This window comes from Carcharhinus amblyrhynchos, unplaced genomic scaffold (genome assembly GCF_965287045.1).
Source record: "Carcharhinus amblyrhynchos unplaced genomic scaffold, sCarAmb.v2.hapA chromosome_331, whole genome shotgun sequence".
Taxonomy (NCBI): Eukaryota; Metazoa; Chordata; class Chondrichthyes; order Carcharhiniformes; family Carcharhinidae; genus Carcharhinus; species Carcharhinus amblyrhynchos.
The window spans coordinates 108,048-135,246 of NW_027650071.1; the positions used below are offsets into that span (position 1 = coordinate 108,048).

A 27,199-nucleotide genomic window follows, 5' to 3' on the forward strand; every position below is an offset into this window, starting at 1 on the left:
TCAGCAGCAGGAGGCCGGGTGCAATGGGGGTCTCTCCGCCTGGGTTGGGGGGGGAGGGAGTCGGTCTCTCTGGATGCAATGGGGGAGAGATGGGGATGTAGGGGGTCCCTCTCTCTGTCTGGGTGCAAGGGGTCTTTCTGTCTCTGGTTCTGACTCTCTCTCTCTGGGTGGCTGCAGAGGTGTCTGGGTCTGGGTCTCTGTGTGGTGCAGGGGGTGGTCTCTCTGGGTGCACAGGTGTCTGTCTCTGGATCTCTGTGTGGGTGCAGGGGGATCTCTCTCACTGGGTCTGTGGGGGTGCCGGGGGGGGGTCTGTCTCACTGTGTCACTGTCTAGGTGCAGGGGTGTATCTCCCTCTCTGGGTCTCTGTCACTGGGTCTGTCTCTCTGGTGCAGGGATGTCTCTGTCACTGGGTCTGTCTCTGGGTGCGGGGGAGTCTCTCTCTCTCTCTGGGTATGGGGGGGGTTCTCTGGCACTGGCTCTGTCTCTCTGGGTGTGTGGGGGGGGTCTCTGTCACTGGCTCTGTCTCTCTGGATCTTTCTCTGTGGGTGCAGGGTTGTTTCTCTCTGGATCTGTGTCTGGGTCTCTGTGGGTGTAGGGGGGGGTCTCTGTCACTGGGTCTGTCTCTGTGGGTGCAGGGGGGGTCTCTGTCACTGGGTCTGTCTCTGTGGGTGCAGGGGGGTCTCTGTCACTGGGTCTGTCTCTGTGGGTGCAGGGGGGTCTCTGTCACTGGGTCTGTCTCTGTGGGTGCAGAGGGGTCTCTGTCACTGGGTCTGTCTCTGTGGGTGCAGGGGGGGGTCTCTCTCTCTCTGTAAGGGTGCGGGGGGGGGGGGGCTCTCGATCACTGGGTCTGTCTCTGTGGGTGAGGGGTCGGCAGCGCGAGCGCGGGCTGGCGGTTGGCGATGGAACGTTGACCCGGGAGCGGGCGGCGCGCGGGGCGGCGGTTAGTCCCAGTGGAAGCCGGGAGCGCGAGGCAGGCCGTTAAGAGTCCCGGGGGTGCGGGGGGTGTGCAGTGTGAGGGTGAGGGGACAGCGCAGGGGTGAGGGGAGAGGGTGAGGGGAGAGTGTGAGGGAGTTCACCCCCCGCCGGGCCGTAGTGCTGGGGCTGCTCCGCACGCGTTCCTCCTGTCGAGGTGAGTGCGAGGTGAGAGAGAGTGAGGAGATAGTGAGGGAGGGAGTGACGGAGTGAGTGAACGAGGGACGAGAGGATGAGTGCTGGGGCAGCTATACCGCTGATCTTCTCCCCCCCCCGCCGGGAGGCAGGCTGCCGTTTGCCGGCCGGGATCGGAGCGCTGACCCGGGAGCGGAGCGAGCGCCCGGTTTCCTCACTTCCCCTCCCCTCCCTCAGCCCGGCTGTAGCCACTGGCTTCCACTCCTCCCCCGCTCCCGGGTCTCCGCTCCCCGGGTGTCCGCTCCCCGCGGGTGTCCTGTCCCTGCTCTCCCCCCCACGCCGGGTGTCCGGGGTGTCTCAGGCGCAGCGCTCCGGGGTGAAGTTTACCCCCATTCCACCCCCCCACTCCTGTGTCCGGCTCGGAAGCGGGAGTGTCGGGGCCGGACGGGCGGTCTCTCTCTCTCTCTCCGGGCCCTGTCACACTCACTCTCTCGCACCCCCTCTGTGTCTCTCTCTCTCTCCCGCCGGGTCCTTTCTCTCCCTCTCTACCCCCCCGTCTCTCTTTATCTCCTCTCTCTCTCTCTCCTGTCTATTTCCCTCTCACTCCCTCTCCTGTTTCTGTTTCTATCTCTCTTTTCTCTCTTTACCCTCTCTCTCTCTCTCTCTCTTCTCCCCTTCTCTCTCTCTCTCTCTCTTTTCTCTCTTTCTCTCCTTCCTCTTCCTCGCGCGATCCCCCAGTGACGTCAGCCGCCGCCGGGCCAGTTCCGGGAGTCCGGCACCGCCAGGGTTAAAAAAAACCCGTCACCCCGGCAACGAGAGCCTGCCCCCACTTCCCGTCCCGGGTCACCCCGGCAACGGAGATCCTGACCCCCCCCCCCCCCCCCCAGGTCACCCCGGCAACAGAGATCCTGAGCACCCCCCGGGTCACCCCGGCAACAGAGATCCTGACCACCCCCCCCCCGGGTCACCCCGGCAACAGAGATCCTGAGCGCCCCCCCCCCGGGTCACCCCGGCAACGGAAAGCCTGACCCCGCCCCCCCATCCAGGGTCATCTGGCCACAGAGTCTGAACCTCACTCCCCCCGGGACACCCCGGCATTGGAGAGCCTGACCCCCCACCCCGGTCACCCTGGCAACGGAGAGCCTGACCCCCTTCCCGGGTCACCCCGACAACAGAGAGCCTGACCCCCCCCCCCAAGGGTCACCCCGACAACAGAGAGCCTGACCCCCCCCCCCAAGGGTCACCCCGACAACAGAGAGCCTGACCCCCCCCCCCCCCCCCCCAAGGGTCACCCTGGCAATGGAGAGCCTGACCCCCCCCATCCAGGGTCACCCCGGTAATGGACAGCCTGACCCCACCCCCATCCAGGGTCACCTGGCAATGGAGAGCCTGACAACTCCCTCCTAACCCCAGGGTCACCCTTGCAACGGAAAGCTTGCCTCCTCCCCTCCCCGGGTCACCCCGACAACAGAGAGCCTGACCCCCCCTCCCCCCAAGGGTCACCCAAGCAACGGAGAGCCTGAACCCCCATTCAGGGTCACCCCGGTAATGGACAGCCTGACCCCACCCCTATCCAGGGTCACCTGGCAATGGAGAGCCTGACAACTCCCTCCTAACCCCAGGGTCACCCTTGCAACGGAAAGCTTGCCTCCTCCCCTCCCCGGGTCACCCTGGCAACAGAGAGCCTGACCACTCCCCTCCTGGGTCACCCCGGCAATGGAGATCCTGATGCCCCCCGCCCCGGGTCACCCCGACAACGGAGAGCCTGACCCTTCCCCTACCTACTGGGTCACCCCGGCAATGGAGAGCCTGACCCTCCCCGTACACACTCACAACACACAAACACACACACTGACTGCCCCATACTCACACACACACACTGCCCCATACATGCACGCACACACACACAGCCCCATGTACACACACACACTGACAGCCCCATATACACACACACACCCACACGCTCACGTATACACACACTGACTGCCTCATACACACACACACACAATCTGACTGCCCCATACACGCACATACATACACATTGACTGCCCCACACAGACACACACATACACCGAGTGCCCCATATACACACACACACTGCGCCATATACACAAGCGGCTCTCCCTCAGCACTGACCCTCTGACAGTGCGGCGCTCCCTCAGCACTGACCCTCAACAGTGTGGCACTCCCTCAGTATTGTCCCTCTGACAGTACAGTGCACCCTCAGCCCTGACCCTCTAACAGTGTGGTGTTCCCTCAGTATTGACCCTCTGACAGTGCGGTGCTCACTCAATACTGACCCTCCCACAGTGCGCCACTCCGTCAGTACTGACCCTCTGACAGTGCGGCACTCCCTTAGCACTGACCCCCTGACAGGCAGCACACCCTCAGCACTGACCCTCTTACAGTGTGGGGCGCTCCCTCAGCACTGACCCTGTGACAGTGTGGCACTTCTTCAGCACTGATCCTCTGGCAGTGTGGCACTCCCTCAACACTGACCCTCAGTGTGGTGCTCCGTCAGTACTGACCTTATGACAGTGTGGCGCTCCATAGTACTGACCCTCTGACAGTGCACTGCTCCTTCAGTACAGACCCTCTGACACTGGCACTCCATCAGCACTGACTGTCTGACAGTATGGCATTCCCTTAGTACTGTGCGGACTCCCTCAGCACTGACCCTCTGACAGTGGAGTGCTCCCTTAGTACAGATTCTCTGACAGTGCGGTGCTCCCTTAATACTGATCCTCTGACAGTGTGGTGCTGCCTCACACTGACCGTCTGACAGTAAGGTGCACCCTTAGTGCTGACCGTCTGACAGTGCAGTACTCCCTCTGTACTGATCCTTTGACAGCGTGGCACTCCCTCAGCACTGACCCTCTAACAGTGTGGCATTCCCTCAGTACTGACCCTCTGATAATGTGGCGCTCCCTCAGTACTGATCCTCTGACAGCGCAGTGCTCCATCAGTATTGACCCTCTGACAGTGTGGCGCTCCTTCAGTACAGACCCTCTGACAGTGTGGCACTCCCTCAGTACTGACCATCTGACAGTGCAACATTCCCTCAGTACTGATCCTCTGACTGCTGCACTGCCTCAGTACTAACCCTCTGACAGTGCAGCACTCCCTCAGTACTGACTATCCCTCAGTACGGCACTTCCTCAGTACTGACCTTCTGACTGTGTGGTGCTCCCTCAGTACTGACCCCCCCATGGTGCAGCACTCCCTCAGCACCGACCCTCTGCCAGTGCGGCACTCCCTCAGCACTGACCCCCTGCCAGTGCGGCACTCCCTCAGCACTGACCCTCTGCCAGTGCGGCACTCCCTCAGCACTGAGCTTCTGCCAGTGCTGCACTCCATCAGTACTGACCCTCCGCTAGTGTGGCACTCCCTCAGCACTGACCCCTCCCAACAGTGCAGCGCTCCCTCAGCACTGACATGCTGACAGTGCGACGCTCCCTCAGCACTGACCCCCCTAACAGCACAGTGCTCCCTTGGAAACACATCTTTATTAAAGTTTGAAGTGTATTTATTAGTCACAAGGTAGGCTCACATTAACACTGCAATAAAATTCCCCTTGTCGCCATACTCCAGCACCTGTTCGGGTACACTGAAGGAGAATTTAGCACAGCCAATCCACCTAACCTGTTCGTCTTTCAGACTGTAGGAGGAAACCAGAGCACACGGACGAAACCCACGCAGACATGAGGAGAATGTGCAGACTCCACGCAGACAGTGACCCAAGCCGGGAATTGAATCCGGGACCCTCGTGCTGTGAGGCAGCAGTGCTAACCACTGTGCCGATGGATTTCAAAAGTGATAGTTCAGTAAGTATTGTGAGTTGTGGTGTTTACCGCCCATGACACTGTTCTTGAGTTTGGAATAGGCCAAGTGTGCAGGTCTTAACATTACAGCTGTGAGAGAGATTGCAGAGGCTAGGGTTGTTTTACTTGGAACAGAGCTGATGAAGGAGTGACTGATTCTGGTGTACAAAATTATGAGACAGGGCTAGACATGGTAGACAGGGAGGTATAGTTTCCCCTTGGCTGAGGGGTCAATCAGCAGTGGGTATATATTTAAGGTGATTGGTAGAAGGATTGGGGGGACATGAGGAAAGATCTTTTCACCCAAAGGGTGCTGGCTGTCTGGAATTCACTGTCTAAGTTGGTGGTTGTGGCCGAAACGCTCAACCCGTTAAAAAGGTAACTGGATAGGCATCTGAACCTGCAAAGCTACACAGCAGATGCTGGAAAGTTAGATTAAAATGAGCAACTAGCTTTCATTTTCTCTCTCGGCTGCTGCAGACACGATGGGCTGAATGGCCTCTTTCTGCACTGGAACTATGGTTTTGTGTGTGCCGTGATTACGTCATGCACACATTTACACAATGTTTCTTACCTGTCGATTAGACCAAGTTCTAGTTTAGAAAATGTCATGGAGATGAGAAAAGGGTCTTTTCCCAGAAGAAAACAAAATGGCAGAACCCTTAAGAGTATTGATAGCAAAGGATTGGGGTGTACAGGTACACAGGTCACTGAAAGTGGCAGTGCATTTGGAGAAGGTAGTCAAGAAGGCATATGGCATGCTTGCCTTCATCAGCTGGGTTTAAAAATTGGCAAATCATGTTGCAGCTTTATAGAACCTTAGTTATGCCGCACTTGGAACATAGAGTTCAATTCTGGTCGCCATACTACCAGAAGAATGTGGAGGTTTTGGCGAGGGCCCAGCAAAGATTTACCAGGTTGTTGCCTGGTATGGAGGGCATTAGCTATGAGGAGAGATTGGAGAAACTTGGTTTGTTCTCACTGAAATGACAAAGGTTGAGGGGAGACCTGATAGAAGTCTACAAGGTTATGAGAGGCATGGACAGAGTGGATAGTCAGAAGCTTTTTCCCAGGGCTGAAGAGTCAATTACTAGGGGGCATAGGTTTAAGGTGTGAAGGACAAGGTTTAAAGGAGATATACGAGGCAGATTTTTACACAGAGGGAAGTGGGTGCCTGGAACTCACTGCTGGGGGACGTAGTGGAAGCAGATACTGTAGTGACTTTTAAGAGGTGCCTGGACAAGTACATGACTGGGATGGGAATAGAGCGATATGGTTCCCAGAAGGGTACAAGGTTTTAGTTAAGTCGGGCAGCATGGTTGCTGCAGGCTTGGAGGGCCAAAGGGGCTGTTCCTGTGTTGTAATTTTCTTTGTTCTAGTAATTCACCCCTGCCCCCAACTTACCTCCACACACTCCCCCTCCCACCAATCAATAGGGTGGAAATAAAAAATACATTAATAATTTTAAAAATCTGATGCCAAATACAAAAATGGTTTTAGACAAAGCTAGTTCAGGAAGGTAGCCAGAATTGATCTGGACTGGTCTGCGTCTGACCTCAGAGGCAATGAGAGGTGGCCAGACTTCCTGCCCTACATCACCACCCATTGATTGCTCCTGGAATTGCAGCTATGTAGAATGTCCGCTCATGGTTGGCTGTAGGTTCCTCTGTGGGCAAATCACCTACTCCAGGAATGATGATCACTTGGACACGAATCCAGAGGGGTAGTGTCACCAGGAATCAGCTGCTGAAGAAAGGAGGAAACATCCTGTAAATTCTGATTCTGTGTTCTGCATATCTTCCACTGAGATGGGCTGAGGAACAAGATTTCTGATACAAGCGGGCAAAGACTGGATAGCAATTGGAAACTACCTCATTCTAAACACAAAGAACACATTTCTCTTTAGAAAACTGGAACAGAGCATTTAAAATGGAATTTCAATACCTTTTAATAAAACTAGCCCAATAGCACAATTAACTACTCATGAGATGCCCATATCAGCATTTGTGGCAAGACTTTTGTCCCTTTCCCAGACAAGCCTGAAATGACTCATTGGAAAGTTGCCTTTGCCTATCTGTTATGGTCTACGTAACAGATATGAACACGGTAGACAGGATTCTCAAGAGATTGTTTCACTCCATCGCTCACCGCCCCCACCCATAAATCAAAATTAAACTTTCCCAAAGTTATGAAATGAGCATTTTTTTAAACACAACATTTTTATATTTGAGAAGTCAATTTAATGTTGTGTGTTGCAAAGCGATGAAAGTATCAGTAAACAGCCCTCAGAATACAGGGACCACCTGGTTTTGGATCAAATGGTGCTTTTTAAAACTGCTGTCTTTTTCAGGATGCGACATGAATAGCCTATTCTCTAATCTCCCTGGAAAGATCATAGTAGTGAGTATTCAAATACATACTTTTGAATGGTATGTTCCCCTAGGCAAGTTCCATACACATGAGGATGGCCTCAACTGGGATCTTGGGTTCATGTCACATTATCTGTAACCCACTCAACTTGCTTGGACTTGCAAAATCTGACTAACTGTCCTGGCTGGAGACAGTACACACCTCTTTAACTTGTGCTTGGCCCTCTCTCCACTCACACTGTTTGTACATTTAAGATTTGACTACTTGTAAAGATTTGCATTCCAACCATTATATTGTAAATTGAGTTTGTGTCTATGTATGCCCTGTTTGTGAACACAAGTCCTTACTCACCTGATGAAGGAGCAGTGCTCTGAAAGCTTGTGCTGCCAAATAAACCTGTTGGACTTTAACCTGGAGTTAAAGGGGAGGTCCCAAAGGATTGGAGAATAGCCAATGTTGTTTCTTTGTTTAAGAAGGGTAGCAAGGATAATCCAGGTAATTACAGGCCAATGAGCCTTACGTCAGTGGTAGGGAAATTATTGGAGAGGATTCTCCAATTCAGGATTTACTCCCACTTAGAAGTAAGTGGACGTGTTAGCAAGAGGCAACATGGTTTTTGTGAGGGGGAAGTCATGTCTCAATGACTTGATCAAGTTTTTCAAGGAAGAGATGAAGATGATTGATGAGGGTATAGTAGTGAATGTTGTCTACATGGACTTCAGCGAGGCCTTTGACAAGGTCCCTCATGGCAGACTGATGTAGAAGGTGAAGTCATCTGGGATCAGAGGTGAGCTGGCAAGGATAATACAGAACAGACTTGGTCATAGAAGACAGAGGGTAGCAGTGGAAGGGTGCATTTCTGATTGGAGGGCTGTGATGAGTGGCATTCCTCAGGGATCAGTGCTGGGACCTTTGCTGTTTGTAACATCTATAAATGATTTGGAGGAAAACATAACTGGTTTGATTAGTAAGTTTGAGAACGACACAAAAGTTGGTGGATTTGTGGATAGCGATGAAGACCATCAAAGGATATAGATCAGTTGGAGACTTGGGCGAGAGATGTCAGATGGAGATTAACCTGGACAAATATGAGGTAATGCATTTTGGAAGGTCTAATACAGATAGTAAATATATATCTTATATACTGTAAGATGTATAGTATCTTAAGACACTTAAGAATCCTTAAGAGTATTGATAGGCAGAGGGATCTGGGTGTACAGTTACAAAGGTCACTGAAAGTGGCAACGTAGGTGAAGAAGGTAGTCAAGAAAACTTGTGGCATGCTTGCCTTCATCGGCCAGGGTATTGAGTTTAAAAATTGGAAAGTCATGTTGCAGCTTTATAGAACCTTGGTAAGGCCACACTTGGAATATAGTGTTCAATTCTGGCTGCCACACTACTGGAAGGATGTGGAGGCTTTGGAAAGGGTACAGAAAAGATTTACCAGGTTGTTGCCTGGTATGGAGGGCATTGGCTATGAGGAAAGGTTGGAGAAACTTGTTTTGTCTCACTGGAACAACAGACGTTGAATGGTGACCTGATGGAAGTCTACAAGATTATGAGGGACATGGACAGAGTGGCTAGTCAGAAGCTTTTTCCCAGGATGGAAGAGTCAATTACTAGGGGGCATAGGTTTTAAGGTGCAACAGGCAAGGTTTAAAGGAAATGTACGAGGCAAGTTTTTTTTACATAGAGAGTAGTGAGTGCCTGGGACTCATTGCCGGGGGAGGTAGTGGAAGCAGATATGGTAGTGACTTTTAAGGGGCATCTGAACAAATACATGAATAGGATGGGAATAGAGGGATATGGTCCCCGGCAGGATAGGGAGCTTTAGTTCAGTCAGTGCAGGCTCGAAGGGCCTGCTCCTGTGTTGTAATTTTCTTTGTTACTGTACCATCTGTATGTAGATATACATGCACACACAAATATTGCTGTACAAATTGCTATTGTGCATCTCGTTTTTTACTGGGAAAACATTTACTTTTTTGGTTTAGTGCTTTTTGATGGTAGGCTCAAATCGATTATCAGAAAACTCCATGGATTCTGAGAAAGTCTGAAATGAAGAACAGAGAGACGATGAGAAGTCTTGCGTACTCTTTGAGTTGTTCTGATGTGTAGATGTGCTGGAAAGGGGATTCAATCAGGAGTGGATCAGCTGAATGGCTTGTGTGTGCTGTAAAATGTAACTTCTGTAAAAATCAGGCGTGGGCAACAGCATGTTATACCACTGAACCACATCCCACTCAATTACTGAGAACAACTGGCAGTGGAGGTCACAGAGCAACAGGATGTGACGAGATTGTGGTCTAAACGTCCTAATGTGCTCTGGTACATTTCAGACCAATAAACAAAGCTGTAGACAGAGAGACGGAGAAATTCAGTATCAGCAACCAGTTACATTACTTTTCAGCACTGAAAGAAACTTGATTTGATTATTGCCACATGTATTTACAGTGAAAAGTATTATTTCCTTCACACTATACAAAGCATACCATTCACAGAGGAGAGAGTGCAAAATGTAGTGTTTCAGCCATAACTAGGATGTAGACAAAGGTCAACTTAGTACGAGGTAGGTCCATTCAAAAGTCTGAAAGCAGCAGAGACGCTGTTCTCGAGTTGGTTGGTACGTGTTCTCAGGCTTTTGGATCTTTATCCTGAAGGAAGGTAGTAGAAGAGAGAATGTGCAGGGTGCGTGGGGTCCTTAATTATGCTGGCTGCTTTGCCAAGGCAATGGGAAGTGTATATGGAGTGAATGGAAGAAACTATTATTCTGGTGCGGTGTTGAGGGGGAGAGAGAGGAAATCGGAACTGCCTCCCACACAAGGCTGAAGAGGTCAATTGGAAATGTCAAAGCGGAGACACTCACCTGATGAAGGGGCAGCGCTCCAAAAGCTCGTGCTACCAAATAAACCTGCTGGATTTTAACCTCGTGTTCTGAGACTTCTTACTGTGCCCACCCCAGTCCAATGCCAGTATCTCCATATCAAAACGGAGACAGATAGCTCTGGCAAAGAGTCATCCAGACTTGAAACGTTTGCAAAGTCCCCTATCCACAGACGCTGTCAGACCAGCTGAGATTTGTTTGCAAAGTCCCCTATCCACAGACGCTGTCAGACCAGCTGAGATTTTCCAGCATTTTCTGTTTGTCTCCAGATTCTGCAGTAATTTTGTTTTTATATTTTGATAGATTTCTGTTGGGTAAGGAGATCAAGGGTTACATAGCCAAGGAGGGGGGATGGAATTAAAGTACAAAAGCAAAAATACTACAGATGCTGAATATATGAAATAAACACAGAAAATGCTGGAAGCATTCAGCAAATATGGCAGCATCTGTAGAGAGGGAACAATAATGGTGACAAGTGGTTAGCACTGCTGCCTCACACCACCAGGGACTCGGGTTCAATTCCTGGCTTGGGTCACTATCTGTGTGGAGTCTGCACATTCCCCCCCACCGTGTCTGTGTGAGTTTCCTCCTGGTGCCCTGGTTTCCTCCCGGTGCCCTGGTTTCCTCCCACGGTCTGAAATTCAGATGTGCCGGTTAGGGTGCATTGACCCAAACAGGTGCCAGAGTGTGGGCGACTAGGTGAGTTTCACAGTAACTTCATTGCAGTGTTAATGTAAGCCTCAGTTGTGACTAATAAATAAACTTGAGGTCATGTTTCACATCAATGATCATTCACTGGAAGTGGAATAAAGTTAGAGATGTAACAGGATTGAAGCACGTTCAGAGGCTTAAGAGAGGGTGGGATGGAATGAAGAACAGAAGAGATCTGTGATGGGATGGAAGTTGGTTGAGATTAAGGCCAGGATTCTCCCAGCCCGCTGGAGGGCCAAGGCTTCCAGGTGCTTTTACTGAGCATAATCAGCTCCATGCTGGAAATCGGCACAAAGCTGATTATCATATTGAAATGAGCATTTCATCATGATTAGTGTTCCCGAGGCAGTATTCTCCAGGCCTGCCAGCATCTCCCTGATAGGAGTGGTTCCCTCCAGTGGTGTTTACGCCTACTCCCCACAAACGGGGTACAGGTGTCCTGACCCCACTGGACGGAACAGAGGCCATTGAAGCCTCCCAGGGAGGATGGGGATAAGGGAAGGTGCCCCTTGGGCATTGTCAGCCTGACACCCTGATACGGCGCAAGGGACAAACTGGTACTGTCCATCAGGCAGTGCCAAGGAAGCAGGGCCAGGGGTTGTTTGGAGGTTGGGGGGGAGGGGGGGGGGGGCGTGGAATTGGCTGCCACTCTGTGAGTGGGATTTGTGGGAAAGAGAGGGAGGGAGGGGATGATCGGGGTTGGCAGCAATATAGGGACTGGCAAGGAGAGGTCTAGGAGGCTTGTGTGTGTGTGTGTGTGGGGCGAGATGGGAGTGGGGATGGGGAGTGGAGAGATGGGGTCAGCAAGGCTGGTCATAGAGTCATAAAAGCTTACAGCATGAAAACAGGCCTTTTGGCACAACTTGATCAGGTGTATTGAGGGGCAGGCCAACAATTGGGAATCCAGCAATGGGGGGGGGCACTGTGCATATGCTGATCTTGCACAGACAGATTGGCACATGCGCAGTGGCTCCCTTAGCGCTATGCTGCTGGCCTCTGTTCCCTACGTACCACAGTGAATCACACCGATGCACTCTGTGCGATGCAGAATGTTGGAGATTCACTCTGGTAAGTACACCCAAAAATCAGACAGGAAATACTCCCTTTTTTCCACATGTTGGGTACTTAAGATTTTCTTTGGGAGAATCCCAGCTTAAATGTCAAAAGCATTGATAGTTGAAGGCAAAAAGAGGTGGAAATGGGACAGGTAAAGGAATAAATTAGCCACAAACTCATTAAAGAACAGAACAGAGTCAAGGGGCTGAGTGGCCTTTTCCTGGGTACGGATAAGTCAAACTGAATAACAAAGTAGATGATCAATCAATCCATTGGTGCAGGTAAGTTTAAACAAGATTTTAAATTCAGACTTTATTTTAAAGAAATTACATTTTCTATACAGTTCAGAACTGTTTACAATCATCTAGCCTGGAAGTAAGGTGCTTTGGTCCTTACAACAATACTTGGCTCCAATTATTTAATTTCCATCAAGTTTATTTCTTGCCAAGAACACCACATTTTAAAAGGACTGACATAGGCTATCAAAAGTGAAATCCAGAAAGTTATCAGATAGAGTTGCAGTGGCATTGACTGCTGGAATGTGAATTAATGTCCTCCTCTCAAACCCTGACTGCCATAGAGCTGCCAGTGACCTGCATGGCAAAGTCAGTGAGTCAGAGGGGGTCAGGCTGTTCTCACCCCAGCTGTAGCACCCGTCGAGTGGCAGAGGACTAGCAGCACACTTCTTGCTAACGTATCCACTTGCCCATAGTCACTTCACAGATTTTAAAATGAAAACTACTACACAAGACAAAATCTGCAAAAGATTGTTTATTCCCCCCCCCCACCCCCGCATTATGTTTGAATTAACAAATAAGGGTCAATGATTCCAAAGTTCCTCCCTGCAACTGACAGCTGAGCCTTGCCCAGGTGGGAACCACACTGAACATCTCGGGGAGAGAAATGAACCTTCATGGCCCATCCTTACAACACTTCAATCTAAGCATCCCCCTCTGCTGCTTAGCTCTTTTCAATGAGAGATGCAAACGCACAGGATCGCCTCCCTAACTGTGTAAAGAGGTGCCATTGCATTTTTTTATGTGTCAGACCCATCTTGCATACACTCAAACCCTGTTTCCTATCACTCTATAATTCCACTGACTCGTTCCAAACCTCCATTCAAATCCTGTTCACATTGCACTGTTGCATACTAAAATCTCCTATTTACACCAAGGAGAAATCCAAGGTTTCCCCTTTCACCACGGGGTGTCCCTTATACACGTGCCTGGCAATTCTACATTCAAACATTCACAATCCTGCCTTTCCTATTCAAAGCAAGTCAATTTGAAAAGTTATAATTAAATCCAGTATTAAGGTTATCCCCACTCCTTTCACTGAATCAGGCAAGTTGGAAATATAAAGAAGCTGAGAAACCTGCAGTGTATTTACAGAATCTCAGAATGGTCCTCCTCAAGAAACACCTCATCTCTGTACAGCCAGTGAATCTCTCAGCCCAAGCACCTTTGACTTTCAGAGAGGGTAGGAGTGGGGGCAACAAAGAGAGAGGGAGAGAATCTGCCCATTAAACCCCTCAAACGTTGCTGTTTGAAGGGAGGTCCAGCGAGGACACAGAGGCGGATGAGATGGAAGTGCTGCGTTCAAGATTGCTGTTCACCACTCGCCACTGCATCACAGTCGTATCCTTGCCCCCGGTTGAAATGAGGTGAGAGTCATTGTGTGAGAAACGGACATTTGTCACATGGCTGCCATGCCCGCTGTACACATGGCTGGGAGCCTATAAGCAAAGCAGAATTAAAAGGGTCAGAGTCAGCACATATTTGAGAACTTTCCAGATAAGAGCTATAAGTTCATAACTGATACCTACCGATTCTCATTCACGATTACAATGAACAAGAATTAGATATTGTTGAAGGGAGAGATTAATTAGACAGAGATTGGGAGAGACAGTACACTGGGGCTTTAATCCTGCCTTATTGAAGTTAGTGTAATAGTCACAGTGGCAACACTTACAATCTTGCAGGAGTTAGTTGTATGCGAGTATATTTAGTGATATAAGAACATAAGAACATAAGAAATAGGAGCAGGAGTAGGCCATCTGGCCCTTCGAGCCTGCCCCGCCATTCAATAAGATCATGGCTGATCTGTCGTGGCTCAGTTCCACTTTCCCGCCCTCTCCCCATAACCCTTAATCCCCTCTCTTATCAAAAACCCATCAACCCGCTTCTTAAAAATATTTAGCGAGGCAGCCTCCACCACTTCAACGGGCAGAGAATTCCAGAGATTCACCACCCTTTGAGTGAAGAAGTTCCTCCTCAACTCCGTTCTGAACCGCCCCCCCTCTATCTTGAGGCTGTGCCCCCTAGTCCTACTGTCTTTTTTGAGCGGGAAGAGTCTTTCCACCTCTATCCTATCCATCCCATTCATCATCTTATACGCCTCAATGAGATCTCCCCTCATTCTTCTAAACTCTAACGAGTACAAGCCTAGTTTATTCAGCCTCTCCTCATAGCTCAACCCCCTCAACTCCGGTATCAGCCTAGTAAACCTCCTCTGCACTCCCTCCAAGGCCAAAATATCCTTGCGCAGGTGCGGCGCCCAAAACTGCACACAGTACTCCAGCTGCGGCCTCACCAATGCCCTATACAGCTGCAGCAAGACCTCCCTACTTTTATATTCAATCCCCCTCGCTATGAAGGCCAGCATCCCATTCGCCTTCCTGACCACCTGCTGCACCTGCAGGCTGGGTTTTTGCGACTCATGCACAAGGACCCCGAGGTCCCTCTGCACCGTCGCCTGCTGCAGTTTTTCGCCACGCAAGTAATAGTCCTTCCTACCATTCTTCCTACCAAAGTGGACCACCTCACACTTGCCAACATTAAATTCCATTTGCCATTTCCTGGCCCATTCGCCCAGCCTATCTAGATCCTTCTGCAGACTCTCCACACCCTCCGCACAATTTGCCTTTCCCCCAATCTTGGTGTCATCAGCAAATTTCGACACCCTACACTCGGTTCCCTCCTCCAGATCATCTATATAAATGGTAAATAGCTGAGGCCCCAGCACCGACCCCTGGGGCACCCCACTAGTCACCAGTGATATAAGCATTTCATACTGAGTCAGCTCCTCAACTTAATTTAATTGAGTATCAACCAGATGTTTCAACATATCTAGTCCTTGAACTTACACCATAAGTAGGGGGTGTACAATACTAATAGGTGTGTGACAATATCTTGTATAAATCCAATGATAACTCTCTGTAGAGACCCTGGTTAATGGTAATGTCAGAGTCACCCTCTGGATCAGTCCCCATTTGATTCATCATCACATCAACGTGCAGCACCTTGGGATATCTTTCTACATTAACTGGTGCTATATAAATGCAAGTACTTGTGGTTGAGTCACATATTACTCCCCACCTTCCCATCACAATATAACATGGTGATGTCCAAAGTATGGGGTTATTGCAGCACTGATAACCCAGTCCATTAAGGTGAGATATTCAGTAAACAGGGTAGAGGGCTGCAGTAACATTGAGTGCCTGCTTGGAACAGGGTTAGGAAGCTCAGCCGTACTCCCCACAGGCACAGGTATAATTAAACCGAATCAACTTAATGTGAAAAGAGAAATATGTTCACTAAAATCACAATCCCAGCTCCTTCAGTCTCTCAAATCCCTTACCCTGGGGCCATTCCAGTAAATGGACTTCACATCCTCCAATGTCTTGACATCCTTACTAAAATGAGAGGCCCAGAATTGGACACCAGTGCAGCTCAGTGATTTATAAAAGTCTAGCCTGGCTTTTCTACTCTGCATCCCCATTTAAATAGCCCATGATCCTGTTAAACTGTTCCCTAAACATCACAGATATCATTATCATGCATTCAGTCAGAGAAGTAAAAATGGTTTTTACATCTGCAAGCTTTGTATTCTGCTTCTCAAAGGCTCCTGTCAGGCCTTGTCACAGTTCCAAAGGAACTGGTCACCCTCTGGCACATTTAATATCCAGCAACCACTGGGTATGTATGAACCTCAGTGTCAGCTTGCTCACAAGGCAAGGTGTCACTGTCCAGCTTGACCTTATACCAACTGCCCACATTTCCAATAGCAAACCTACTGTTCATTACACAATAGTACTAACCACTGTATCTGCCCATACGATGATGTGGAGTTGCCGGTGTTGGACTGGGGTAGACACAGTAAGTAATCTCACAACACCAGGTTAAAGTCCAGCAGGTTTATTAAAGCTCGTGATACCAAATAAACCTGCTGGACTTTAACCTGGTGTTGTGCGACTACTTACAGTGCCCATTGAACTGACACAAGACAGTGCTTCTGAATCGGTGGAGGGGGGGAGGTGAGGAGTGGGCTGTTTTCCTAATACAAAGCTGCTTTTATTTAAAACATGGAATGACAGTGCAAGAATGTTCACAGCATAGAGATTAAAATCTGTTTCTATTCACAGCCTTTCCACCATACAAAACAGGAAATACATTTTCTGTGGTCATCCAAACATATCCCTTTCCTGGCCTTTCCACACAGCAATGGGCTTGATGGGTTCAATGTGGCCAGAGAGCCTGAGGTTGCATCCTAACTTTGTGGTGTTGCGCTTTAGTTCATTAAACTCTTCCGTTCACTGCCTCCCCTCTTCTCCTGCAATGACTGGCAAGGGAGAGACATTCTGAAAGCATTAAGATGGGAGCCTTTCCTCATTCATTAATATCACAGACAGCATTGCAGAAAAAGCCTCCAACACATTGAACACTCATTTCCAAAAGGCTTTGGAAGTTTCAGAGGGCACATAAATTAGGAGCAACAGTAGGCCATTTGGTTAAAGAACAAAGAACAACCCAGCACGGGAAACAGGCCCTTCGGCCCAACAAGCCCGCGCCGCCGCATCACCCTACACCTATTCTACCCTGCGTTTCTACGAATAGAACCCCTGACTTAGCCAGATTCAGGGGAGAATAGTGTCAATTTGGTAAAACTAATCAGCCTAAGAGCACATCTTTGGGGTGTGGGAGGAAACCGGAGCGCCCGGAAGAAACCCACGCATCCGCAGGGAGAATGCACAAACTCCCACAGACACAGGTCCAAATCCATGTATCTGCACAGCTAGCAGTGCTAGTCACCGAGCTGTTGCGGCGCCCTTCTACTGGTCCAGGATCAAGCACACACACCGACATGAAGTACTAGGCCACTCCTGGAACCTCCAAGAGTAGCCCACGCACGACCCACCGTGTGCATGCCCCTCATTTGACAACGAGGTGGACCTCCACCTGCAGAATAAAAGACAAAAACGTTAATCACAAGCCTGCCTTTCCGGTCTCTCCCGAGGTTCTAACCCTTATTTAATTCCCCTACTATAACCCTCCATCCTCGTTTCACTCATGTGTCTATCTAACTGAACCTTAAACGAGTCCAACGTTCCCGCCTCCACCACCCTACTCGGTAGCGCGTTCCATACCCCCACAACTCTCTGCGTAAAGAACCTTCCTCTCATATCCAAATTATATCTCTCCCCCCTCACCCTTAAATCATGTCCTCTTGTATTTGTTACCAATCTAGGGAGCAGTCTCTCACTTTTGACTCTGTCTATTCCCTTCAGTATCTTATATACCTCTATCATGTCCCCCCTCAATCTCCGTCTTTCCTTCGTCTTGGTTCTTGAACTTGCTCCGGCATCAAGTAAGTTCATAAGATATGGGAACAGAATTATGCCATTCAGCCCACCGAGTCTGCTCCGCCATTCAATAATGGCTGATACGCTCCACATTCCCATTTTCCTGCCTTCCCCCATAACTTTTCAGCTCATTACCATTAAAAATCTGTCTCACTCCTCCTTAAACTTACTCACTCTCCCAATAAGATCTTGGCTGATCAGATTGTAGCCTCAACTTAACATTCCACCAATCCCAATAACCTTTGACTCCCTTGTTACTCAAGAATCTGTATGAATTAGAAGCAGGAGTAGACCACTTGTCCTTTCAAGCATATCTATCCCTGCCTTAAAAATATTCAATGACCCTTTGGGAAAGAGAGTTCCAAACACTCACAACTCTCCGACAAAAAAAATCATTTCCATCTTAAAACAAGAGACATAAGAACATAAGAACATAAGAAATAGGAGCAGGAGTAGGCCATCTGGCCCTTCGAGCCTGCCCCGCCATTCAATAAGATCATGGCTGATCTGTCGTGGCTGATCTGTCGTGGCTCAGTTCCACTTTCCCGCCCTCTCCCCATAACCCTTAATCCCCTCTCTTATCAAGAACCCATCAACCCGCTTCTTAAAAATATTTAGCGAGGCAGCCTCCACCACTTCAACGGGCAGAGAATTCCAGAGATTCACCACCCTTTGAGTGAAGAAGTTCCTCCTCAACTCCGTTCTGAACCGCTCCCCCTTTATCTTGAGGCTGTGCCCCCTAGTCCTACTGTCTTTTTTGAGCGGGAAGAGTCTTTCCACCTCTATCCTATCCATCCCATTCATCATCTTATACGTCTCAATGAGATCTCCCCTCATTCTTCTAAACTCTAACGAGTACAAGCCTAGTTTATTCAGCCTCTCCTCATAGCTCAACCCCCTCAACTCCGGTATCAGCCTAGTAAACCTCCTCTGCACTCCCTCCAAGGCCAAAATATCCTTGCGCAGGTGCGGCGCCCAAAACTGCACACAGTACTCCAGCTGCGGCCTCACCAATGCCCTATACAGCTGCAGCAAGACCTCCCTACTTTTATATTCAATCCCCCTCGCTATGAAGGCCAGCATCCCATTCGCCTTCCTGACCACCTGCTGCACCTGCAGGCTGGGTTTTTGCGACTCATGCACAAGGACCCCGAGGTCCCTCTGCACCGTCGCCTTCACCCTTAAACAGATCCTCTAGTTCTAGACCTTTCCAGAAGGGGGGACATCCTTTCAGCATCCACCCTTCAACTCTCCTCAGGTTCTTAAATTTTTCAGCATGATCCAACCAAAATAAATAAAGTTAACATAAGGGAAGCAAATTGAAGCCATGGCAGGACAGCCCAGTCATGTGGAATGCATGTCTTATGGTACATGGGAAATGATGCATGCTCATGGTGTTCTGTGTTGCCAGCTCAAGCAACAGCTGGAATCACTTTTGGCACATCTTTGACGCTGAGAGCTACGTGAATAGTATGTTCAGAGAGATGGTAACATCGCAACTTATGGGTCCTGTGGGCCGAAAAGGATGGGTGACCACCAGGTAGTCCAAGAACACTAGACAGACATTGCACCCTGGGATCCTGCTCACCATTTTCTTTTCTGTTTTGATCACCAGTGAGAGTGTTGGTTCTTCAAAGGAGTACAATCAGAGCCAGGATGGGAGAGAGAAGAGCAGTTGTGATAAGGGATTGGTTAGTTAAGGGAACAGACAGTTTGTGTAGATGTGGCTCCTGGATGGTATGTTGCTTCCCTGGTGTCAGGGTCAAGGAACGGCCGCAGGACATTCTTCTGGGGGAGGATGATCAGCTAGGAGTTGTGATCCACAGTGGTAACAATGACTTGGGTAATAAAGGGAAAGAGTGTCTGAAAGCAGACTTTAGGAAGCTAGAGGGCAGATTGAAAACAGAATCTCTAAAGCAGTAATCTCAGGATTACTCCCAGTCCCACGTTCAAGTGAACTAAATGATTTAACACATGGCTGGAAAGCTGGTGTGAAAGGGAAGACATCAGATTTCTGAGGCAATGTGACCGATTCCACACAAGGTGTGAGTTATACAAGCCAGGCTGGTCTACACCTGAGTGGGATTGGAATAAATATCATCGCAGGGAGATTTGTTAGTGCTGTCGGTAGGGAAGTATAAACCAGATCAGTGGAGGGAAAATTCAGAGCAGGGAACAGGAGAAGGGGAATTAGTGAGTGATGCTGAAAGATGGGAACAGCATATCTTAAATGTGTACAGCACAGGAATTGGCAGTGTTAAAAGATATATATGTAAATACAACAAGCATAGTAAATAAAGGTGTGAGGGAAGGACAGAGATTGACATGACAGCATGATGTCATTGCTATAATGCTTGAGAAGGAGCAAAAATGGCAGCTCAACACTTCTGGATGGAGAGTTTTCAGGTAGGATAGGAAAGGGGATAAAAATAGTGGGGATGTAGCATTATTAGTTCAAGAATCAATTACAGCTGCGAGGAGGGATTTATGCTGAATGAAGCATCAAAAGGAGGCATGTAGTTTCAGCTCAGATTGCTAGCAATGTATTTAAATTCCCAAATAGCGGAAGGCAGTTAGAAGGCATGTAGACAGATTTCAAAGTGCAAAGATAATGGAACAGTTATCATTGCGGACTTCAGTTACCCTCATATCATTTGGGATCCTAGCAGTGTGAAGGGCACAGAGGGTGCAAAATTCTTGAACTGCGTTCAAGAGAACTTTCTTTTAGCCAAACCGTAAGAAGCCCAACAAGATAGGTGGTTTTGTAGATTTGGTCTCAGAAAATAAAGCTGGGCAAGTGGATGAAGCAGCAATGGGGGACAGTTTTGGAGACAGTGATCATAACAGTTAAAATTAGCATCATTATGGAAAAGGACAAAGATAAAACAGGAGTAAAAGTTATAAATTGAGAGAAGGCAAATTTTGCAAAGCTGAGAGATGAACTGGCAAGAGTGGACTGCATACAGTAATTAGAAAGAAAAACAAAATTAGCAGGAGGCATTCAAAGGCAGAATTCTACAGGCAGACATGTCTTCACAAGGACAAAGTGTGGTACTGTCAAATCCAGAGCCCCCAGGGGTGTCCAGAAGCACACAGGGAAAGATAAAGCAGAAAAAGAAAGCTTATGAGACAGTCCCAAAAGACTGGAGAAACTTAGACGATTACAGAAAGTACAGGGATGAAGTAAAAATGGGAGAAAGGAAAACAAAGATAGGATACCAAAAATCAAAAATCTCAGAATGTTTTACCAATATGTTAACAGCAAGAGAAGAAAAGATAGAGCCATCAGAGATGTATATGGTAACTTATGGGTTGATTCAGAAGATGTGGGCAGGGTTCTCAGGGTACTTTGTCTCTGTATTCATTAAGGAGAGGGATAATTCAGACATTCCCGTTAAAGGTCAAGACTGTGAAATATTAGATACAATAAACATAGGGAGAGATGAAGTATCGGAGGGACTAGCATCGCTGAGGATGGATAAATCACCAGGGCCTGATGGATTGTATTCCAGGCTGCTAAATAAAGCAAGCCAGGGAGGTAATAGCAGATGCTCTGAGAAACATTTTCCAATCCTCACTAGATACCATAAGATATAGGAACAGAATTAGGCCACTTGGCCCTTTGAGTCTGCTTCGCCATTCAATCATGGCTGATATTTTTCTCATCCCCATAACCTCTGATCCCCTTATTAATCAAGATCCTAACTATCTCTGTCTTAAAGACACTCAATGAGCCAGTTTCCACAGCCTCCTGCAGCAAAGAGTTCCCCACTCTCTGGCTGAAGACATTGTCCTCATCTCTGTTTAAAGGATCGTCCCTTTAGCAGATTAGATACCAGAGAATTGGAGGTGTGTGAACATTGTACCGTTATTTAAAAAGAGCGTGAGGAACAGGTCAATCAGTCTGACTTCAGTGGTGGGCAAATTATTGGAAGCAATTCTGAGAGATAATTGTCACTTAGAAAGGCACAGATAGATCAGGGATAGTCAGCATGGCTTGTAAAGGGAAGATCATGTCTTACTAACTTAATGGAATTTTTTGAGGAAGTAAGCAGGAGGATTGATGGCAGCACAGTGGACATTGACCTTGTCAAATGCCTGAAACCAATATAGCCAAAGGCAAACTGGTCAGAAAAGGGAGATCTCATGAGATGCAGGTGAAGGTGGCAGGTTGGATCCAAAATTGGCTCTGTAACAGGTAATAAAGGCTGTTGGTTAATGGATGATTCTGCCAACTGGAAACAGTTTCTGGTAGACAAGCCTCAGCTGTGTTTAAAGTAATGATTTAGGCTTAAATGTGGGAAGTTTGCAGATGACAAAAAAATGACCATGTAGTTGATAATGAAGAGGAAAACTGTCGACATCAGAGTGAAATCAATGGTTTAGTTGATGGATAGAGAAATGGCAAATAGAATTCGATCTGGAAAAGTGTGAGGTAATGCATCTGGGAGCGCAAACAAAGTAGGGAATACTCAGTAAATGGGAAGATGTTGAGAGCGGTTGAGATAGTGAGAGACTTTGGAGTGCATGTCCACAGATCCCTGGCAGGACAGGTGAACAAGGAGGTCAAGGAAGCAAATGGAATGTTTTCCTATGTTGGGCAGTGATGTAATGATGGAACTGTACGAAATACTGATTTGATCTATTATTGTCACATATATTGAAAAGTATTGTTTCTTGCATGCTATACAAAGACAAAGCATACCGTTCATAGAGAAGGAAACAAGAGAGTGCAGAATGAGAGTGCTAGAGCATAGAGAAAGATCAACTTAATGCAAGGTAAATCCATTCAAAAGTTCGACTGCAGCAGGGAAGAAACTGTTCTTGAGTTGATTGGTATGTGACCTCAGACTTTTTTATCTTTTTCCCGATGGAAGAAGGTGGAAGAGACAAATTCCGGGGTGCATGGGGTCCTTAATTATGCTGGCTGCTTTTCTCAAGGCAGCGGGAAGTGTAGACAGAGTCAATGGATGGGGGACTGGTCTGCTTGATGGATTGGGCTACATTCACGACCTTTGGGTGCGTTTCTGAATGGAAGGCTGTGACAAGTGGCATTCCTCAAGGATCAGTACTGGGACCTTATATGTATGTATATACATATATATATATATATATATATACACACACACACACATATACACACATAAAAATGATTCAGAAGAAATGATTAGTAAGTTTGTGGATGACACAAAGGTTGGTGGATTTGCGGATAGCGATGAGGACCATCAGAGGATACAGCAGAATATAGATCGGTTAGAGGCTTGGGCAGAGATGGCAGATGGAGTTTAATCCAGACAAATGTGAGGTAATGCATTTTGGATTTAATAAAGATAGGAAATGTACAGTAAATGGCAGAATCCTTAACAGTATTGATAGACAGGGATCTGGGTGTACAGGTACACAGGTCACTGAAAGTAGCAACACAGGTGGAGGTGGTAGTCAAGAAGGCATACGGCATGCTTGCCTTCGTCAGTCGGGGCACTGAGTTTAAAAATTGGCAAGTCACGTTGCAGCTTTTTAGAAACTTAGTTAGGCGCACTTGGAATATAGTGTTCAATTCTGGCCACACTATCATAGGATGTGAAGGCTTTGGAGAGGGCACAGAAAAGATTTACCAGGATGTTGCCTGGTACAGAGGACATTAGTTATGAGGAGGTTGGAGAAACTTGGTTTGTTCTCACTAGAGCGACAGAGGTTGAGGGGAGACCTGATAGAAGTTTACGAGATTATGACAGGCATGGACAGAGTGGATAGTCAGAAGCTTTTTCCCAGGGTGGAAGAGTCAATTACTAGGGGGCAGAGGTTTAAGGTGTGAGGGGCAAGGTTTAAAGGAGATGTACAAGACAAATCTTTTACACAGAGGGTGGTGGGTGGTTGCCTAGAACTCGCTGCTGGGGAAGGTAGTGGAAGCAGATACAATAGTGAGTTTTAACAGGTGTCTGGACAAATGCATGAAAAAGATGGGAATAGAGGGATATGATCCCTGGAAGGGTAGGGGGTTTTAGTTCAGTTGGGCAGCATGGCTTGGAGGGCCAAAGGGCCTGTACCTGTACTGTAATTTTCTTTGTTCTTTTGTAGTTCCTTGCAGTCTTGGGCAGAGCAGGAACCATACCAAGCTCTGATATAACCAGAAAGAATGCTTTCGAAGGTGCATCTGTAAAACTTGGTAAGAGTCGTAACTGACATGCCAAATTTCCTTAGTCTTCTGAGAAAATAGAGGTTTGGTGGGCTTTCTTAACTGTAGTGTTGACATGGGGGACCAGAACAAGTTGTTAGTGATCTGGACATCTAAAAACTTGAAGCTCTCAACCCTTTCCCCGTTGATGTAGACAGGGGCATATTCTCCTTTACGCTTCCTGGAGTCGATGACAATCTCCTTCATTTTGTTGACATTGAGGGAGAGATTATTGTTTCCGCACCAGTTCACCAGATTCTCTATCTCATTCCTGTACTCTGTCTCATCATTGTTTGAGATCCAACCCACTACGGTGGTGACATCAGCAAACTTGAAAATCGAATTGGAGGGGAATTTGGCCACACAATCATAAATATCTAAGAATTATAGTAGGGGACTGAGAACACAAGCTTATAGGGCACTGGTGTTGAGGATGATCACGGAGGAGGTGTTGTTGCCTATCCTTATTGATTGCGGTCTGTGAGTTAGGAAGTTCAGGATCCAGTCACAGATGGAGGTGCCACAGAGTTTGGAGATGAGTTTCATGGGAATAATTGTGTTGAAGGCTGAGCTGTAGTCAATAAATAGGATTCCTTGTTATCTAGGTGTTCCAGGGTTGAGTGCAGGTTACTGGTTAGACTACAGCTGGAGTTTTGTGTACACCTCTGGTCACTACAGGAAAGACATCATTACTCTAATTGAGTGACCCTTTATTTTTAAACAGTGACCCATGGTTCTAGATTCTCTGACAAGAGGAAACATCTGTTCCCCTTCCACCCTGTCAGTACCCCTCAGGATCTTAAAGGCTTTGATCAAGTCACCTCTTACTCTTCTAAACTCCAGAGGATACAAACCTAACCTCTCCAACCATTCCTCATAAGATGACCTGCCCTTTCCGAGTATTAATCTTAGATTCACACTCTCTCAAACTGAATGCAAAATTCAATCAGATGACACAAAGCTGGTTGGGAGGGTGAGCTGTGAGGAGGATGCAGAGATGTTGCAGTTTGATTTAGACAGGCTGTGTGTGTGGGCATCTGCGTAGCAGAATATAAAAATACGTAGTAAAAGTTTCAAGAAATATATAAAACAAAAAAGAGTGGCTAAGGTAAACATTGGTCCTTTAGAGGATGAGAAGAGGGATTTAATAATGGGAAATGGCCGAGGCATCGAACAGGTATTTTGTATTGGTCTTCGCAGTGCAAGATGCAAATAACATGCCAAAAATTGATGACAGGAAGGCTATGGCAGGTGAGGACCTAAAAACTATCATAAAAGAGGGTAGTGTTAGACAAGTTAATGGGGCTAATGGTAGACAAGTCTCTTGGCCCTGATGGAATGGTACTAAAAGAGATGGTAGGAGAAATAGCAAATGCACTAGTGGTAATTTACTAAAACTTGCTGGACTCTGGCGTGGTTCCTTCAGATTGGAAAACAGCAAATGTGATGCCACTATTTAAAAAAGGAGGTAGACAAAATGTGGGTGACTATAAGCCAATTAACTTAACCTCTGAATCCATCATCAAGGAAGATGATGGATACAAGCATGATAGCACAGTGATTGGCACTGCTACCTCACAGTGCCAGGGACTCAGGTTTGATTCGTGACTTGGGTCACTGTCTGTGTGGAGTTTGCATGTTCTCCCTGTGTCTGCTTGGGTTTCCTCTGGGTGCTCCAATTTCTTCCCACAGCCCGAAGGTATGTGGATTAGGTTGACTGGCCATGCTAAATTGTCCCATAGTGTGAGGGGTTATGAGGGATAGGGCCTAGGTGGGATTGTGGTCAGTGCAGACTCAATGGGTCAAATGGCTTCCTTCTGCACTGTAGAGATTCTATGAAATTGTGAGTTATCTGGATAGAAATTGTCCCATTGGGACAGCATGGGTTCATGAAAGACAGGTCATGTTTGACTAGTTTATTGGAATTCTTGGAGCACGGTGGACAACAGGGAGTGGTAGATATGGTGTATCTGGATTGCCAGAAGGCATTTGACAAGGTGCCGCACAAAAGACTGCTGCATAAGATAAAGATGCACGGCGTTACAGGTAATGTATCAGCATGGGTAGAAGATTGGTTAACTAACAGAAAGCAAAGTGTGGGGCTAAATGGGTGTTTCTCTGGTTGGCGATCAGTGACGAGTGGTGTGCCTTAGGGATCAGTGTTGGGACCGCAATTGTTTATGATTTATATAGATGATTTGGAGTTCAGGACCAAATGTAGTGTGTCAAAATTCACAGATGACACTAAGGTGAGTGGCAGAGCAAAGTGTGCAGAGGATGCTGAAAGTCTGCAAAGCGATATCGATAGTCTTAAGTGAGTGGGTGAGGGTCCGGCAGATGGAGTACAATGTTGGTAAATGGGAGGTCATCCATTTTGGTAAGAATAACAGCAAAATGGGCTATTATTTAAATAGTGAAAAATTGCTGCATGCTGCTGTGCAGAGGGACCTGGGTGTCCTTGTGCAGGAATCTCAAGGAGTTGGTTTGCAGGTGCAACAGGTAATTAAGAAGACGAATGGAATTTTGTCCTTCATTGCTAGAGGGATGGAGTTTAAAAACAGCGAGGTTATGTTGCAGGTGAGGCCACACCTGGAGTGCTGTGTACAATTTTGGTCTCCTTACTTGAGAAAGGATATACTGGCACTGGAGGTGGTGCAGAGGAGATTCACTAGGTTGATTCCAGAGTTGGGAGGATTGGCTTATGAGGACAGACTGAGTAGACTGGGGCTATACTCATTGGAATTCAGAAGAATGAGGGGAGATCTTATAGAAACATATAAGATTACAAAGGGAATCAATAAGATAGAAGCAGGGAGGTTGTTTCCACTGGCACGTGAAACCATAATTAGGGAGCATGGTGTCAAAATAAGGGGGAGCAGATTTAGGACTGAGTTGAGGAGGAACTTCTTTATACAAAGTGTTGTGAATCTGTGGAATTCCCTGCCCAGTGAAGCAGTTGAGGCCACCTCATTGAATGTTTTTAAGGGAAGGGTAGATAGATTATTGAACAGTAAAGGAATTAAGGGTTATGGTGACTGAATGGATAAGTGTAGCTGAGTCCACAAAAAGATCATCTGTGATCTTATTGGATGGCAGTGCAGGCTCGAGAGGCCAGATGGCCTACTCCTGCTCCTAGTTCTTATGCAATATAATGTGGATAAATGCGAGGTTAACCACCTTTGGTAGCAAAAACAGGAAGGCAGATTATTATCTGAATGACTATAAAGTGAAAGAAGGGGATGTGCAACGAGACCTGGGTGTCCTTTTACACCAGTCATTGAAGGTAAGCATGCAAGTTCAGCAGGCAATAATGAAGGCAAATGGTAAGTTGTGTTTCACTGCGCTAAGATTCAGGTGCAGGAGCACAGATGTTTTGCTGCAATTATTCAGGCTTTGGTAAGGCCATATCTGGAATAGTGCATGCAGGTTTGGTC

At 47.5% G+C, this 27,199-nt stretch overlaps 1 protein-coding gene across 3 annotated transcripts in view; it reads right to left on the bottom strand.

Moving 5' to 3' along the window:
- Positions 1-12,235: 12,235 nt before the first annotated feature.
- The window catches only part of eml3 (EMAP like 3), a 51,142-nt gene continuing 36,178 nt past the window's right edge, over positions 12,236-27,199 (bottom strand). For all 3 annotated transcript variants that reach the window (XM_080183556.1, XM_080183555.1, XM_080183557.1), the window contains one exon: positions 12,236-13,684. In XM_080183556.1, the coding sequence (XP_080039682.1) occupies positions 13,481-13,684 (204 nt within the window). In that variant the 3' untranslated portion in view covers positions 12,236-13,480. The remainder of the gene's footprint in view (positions 13,685-27,199) is intronic.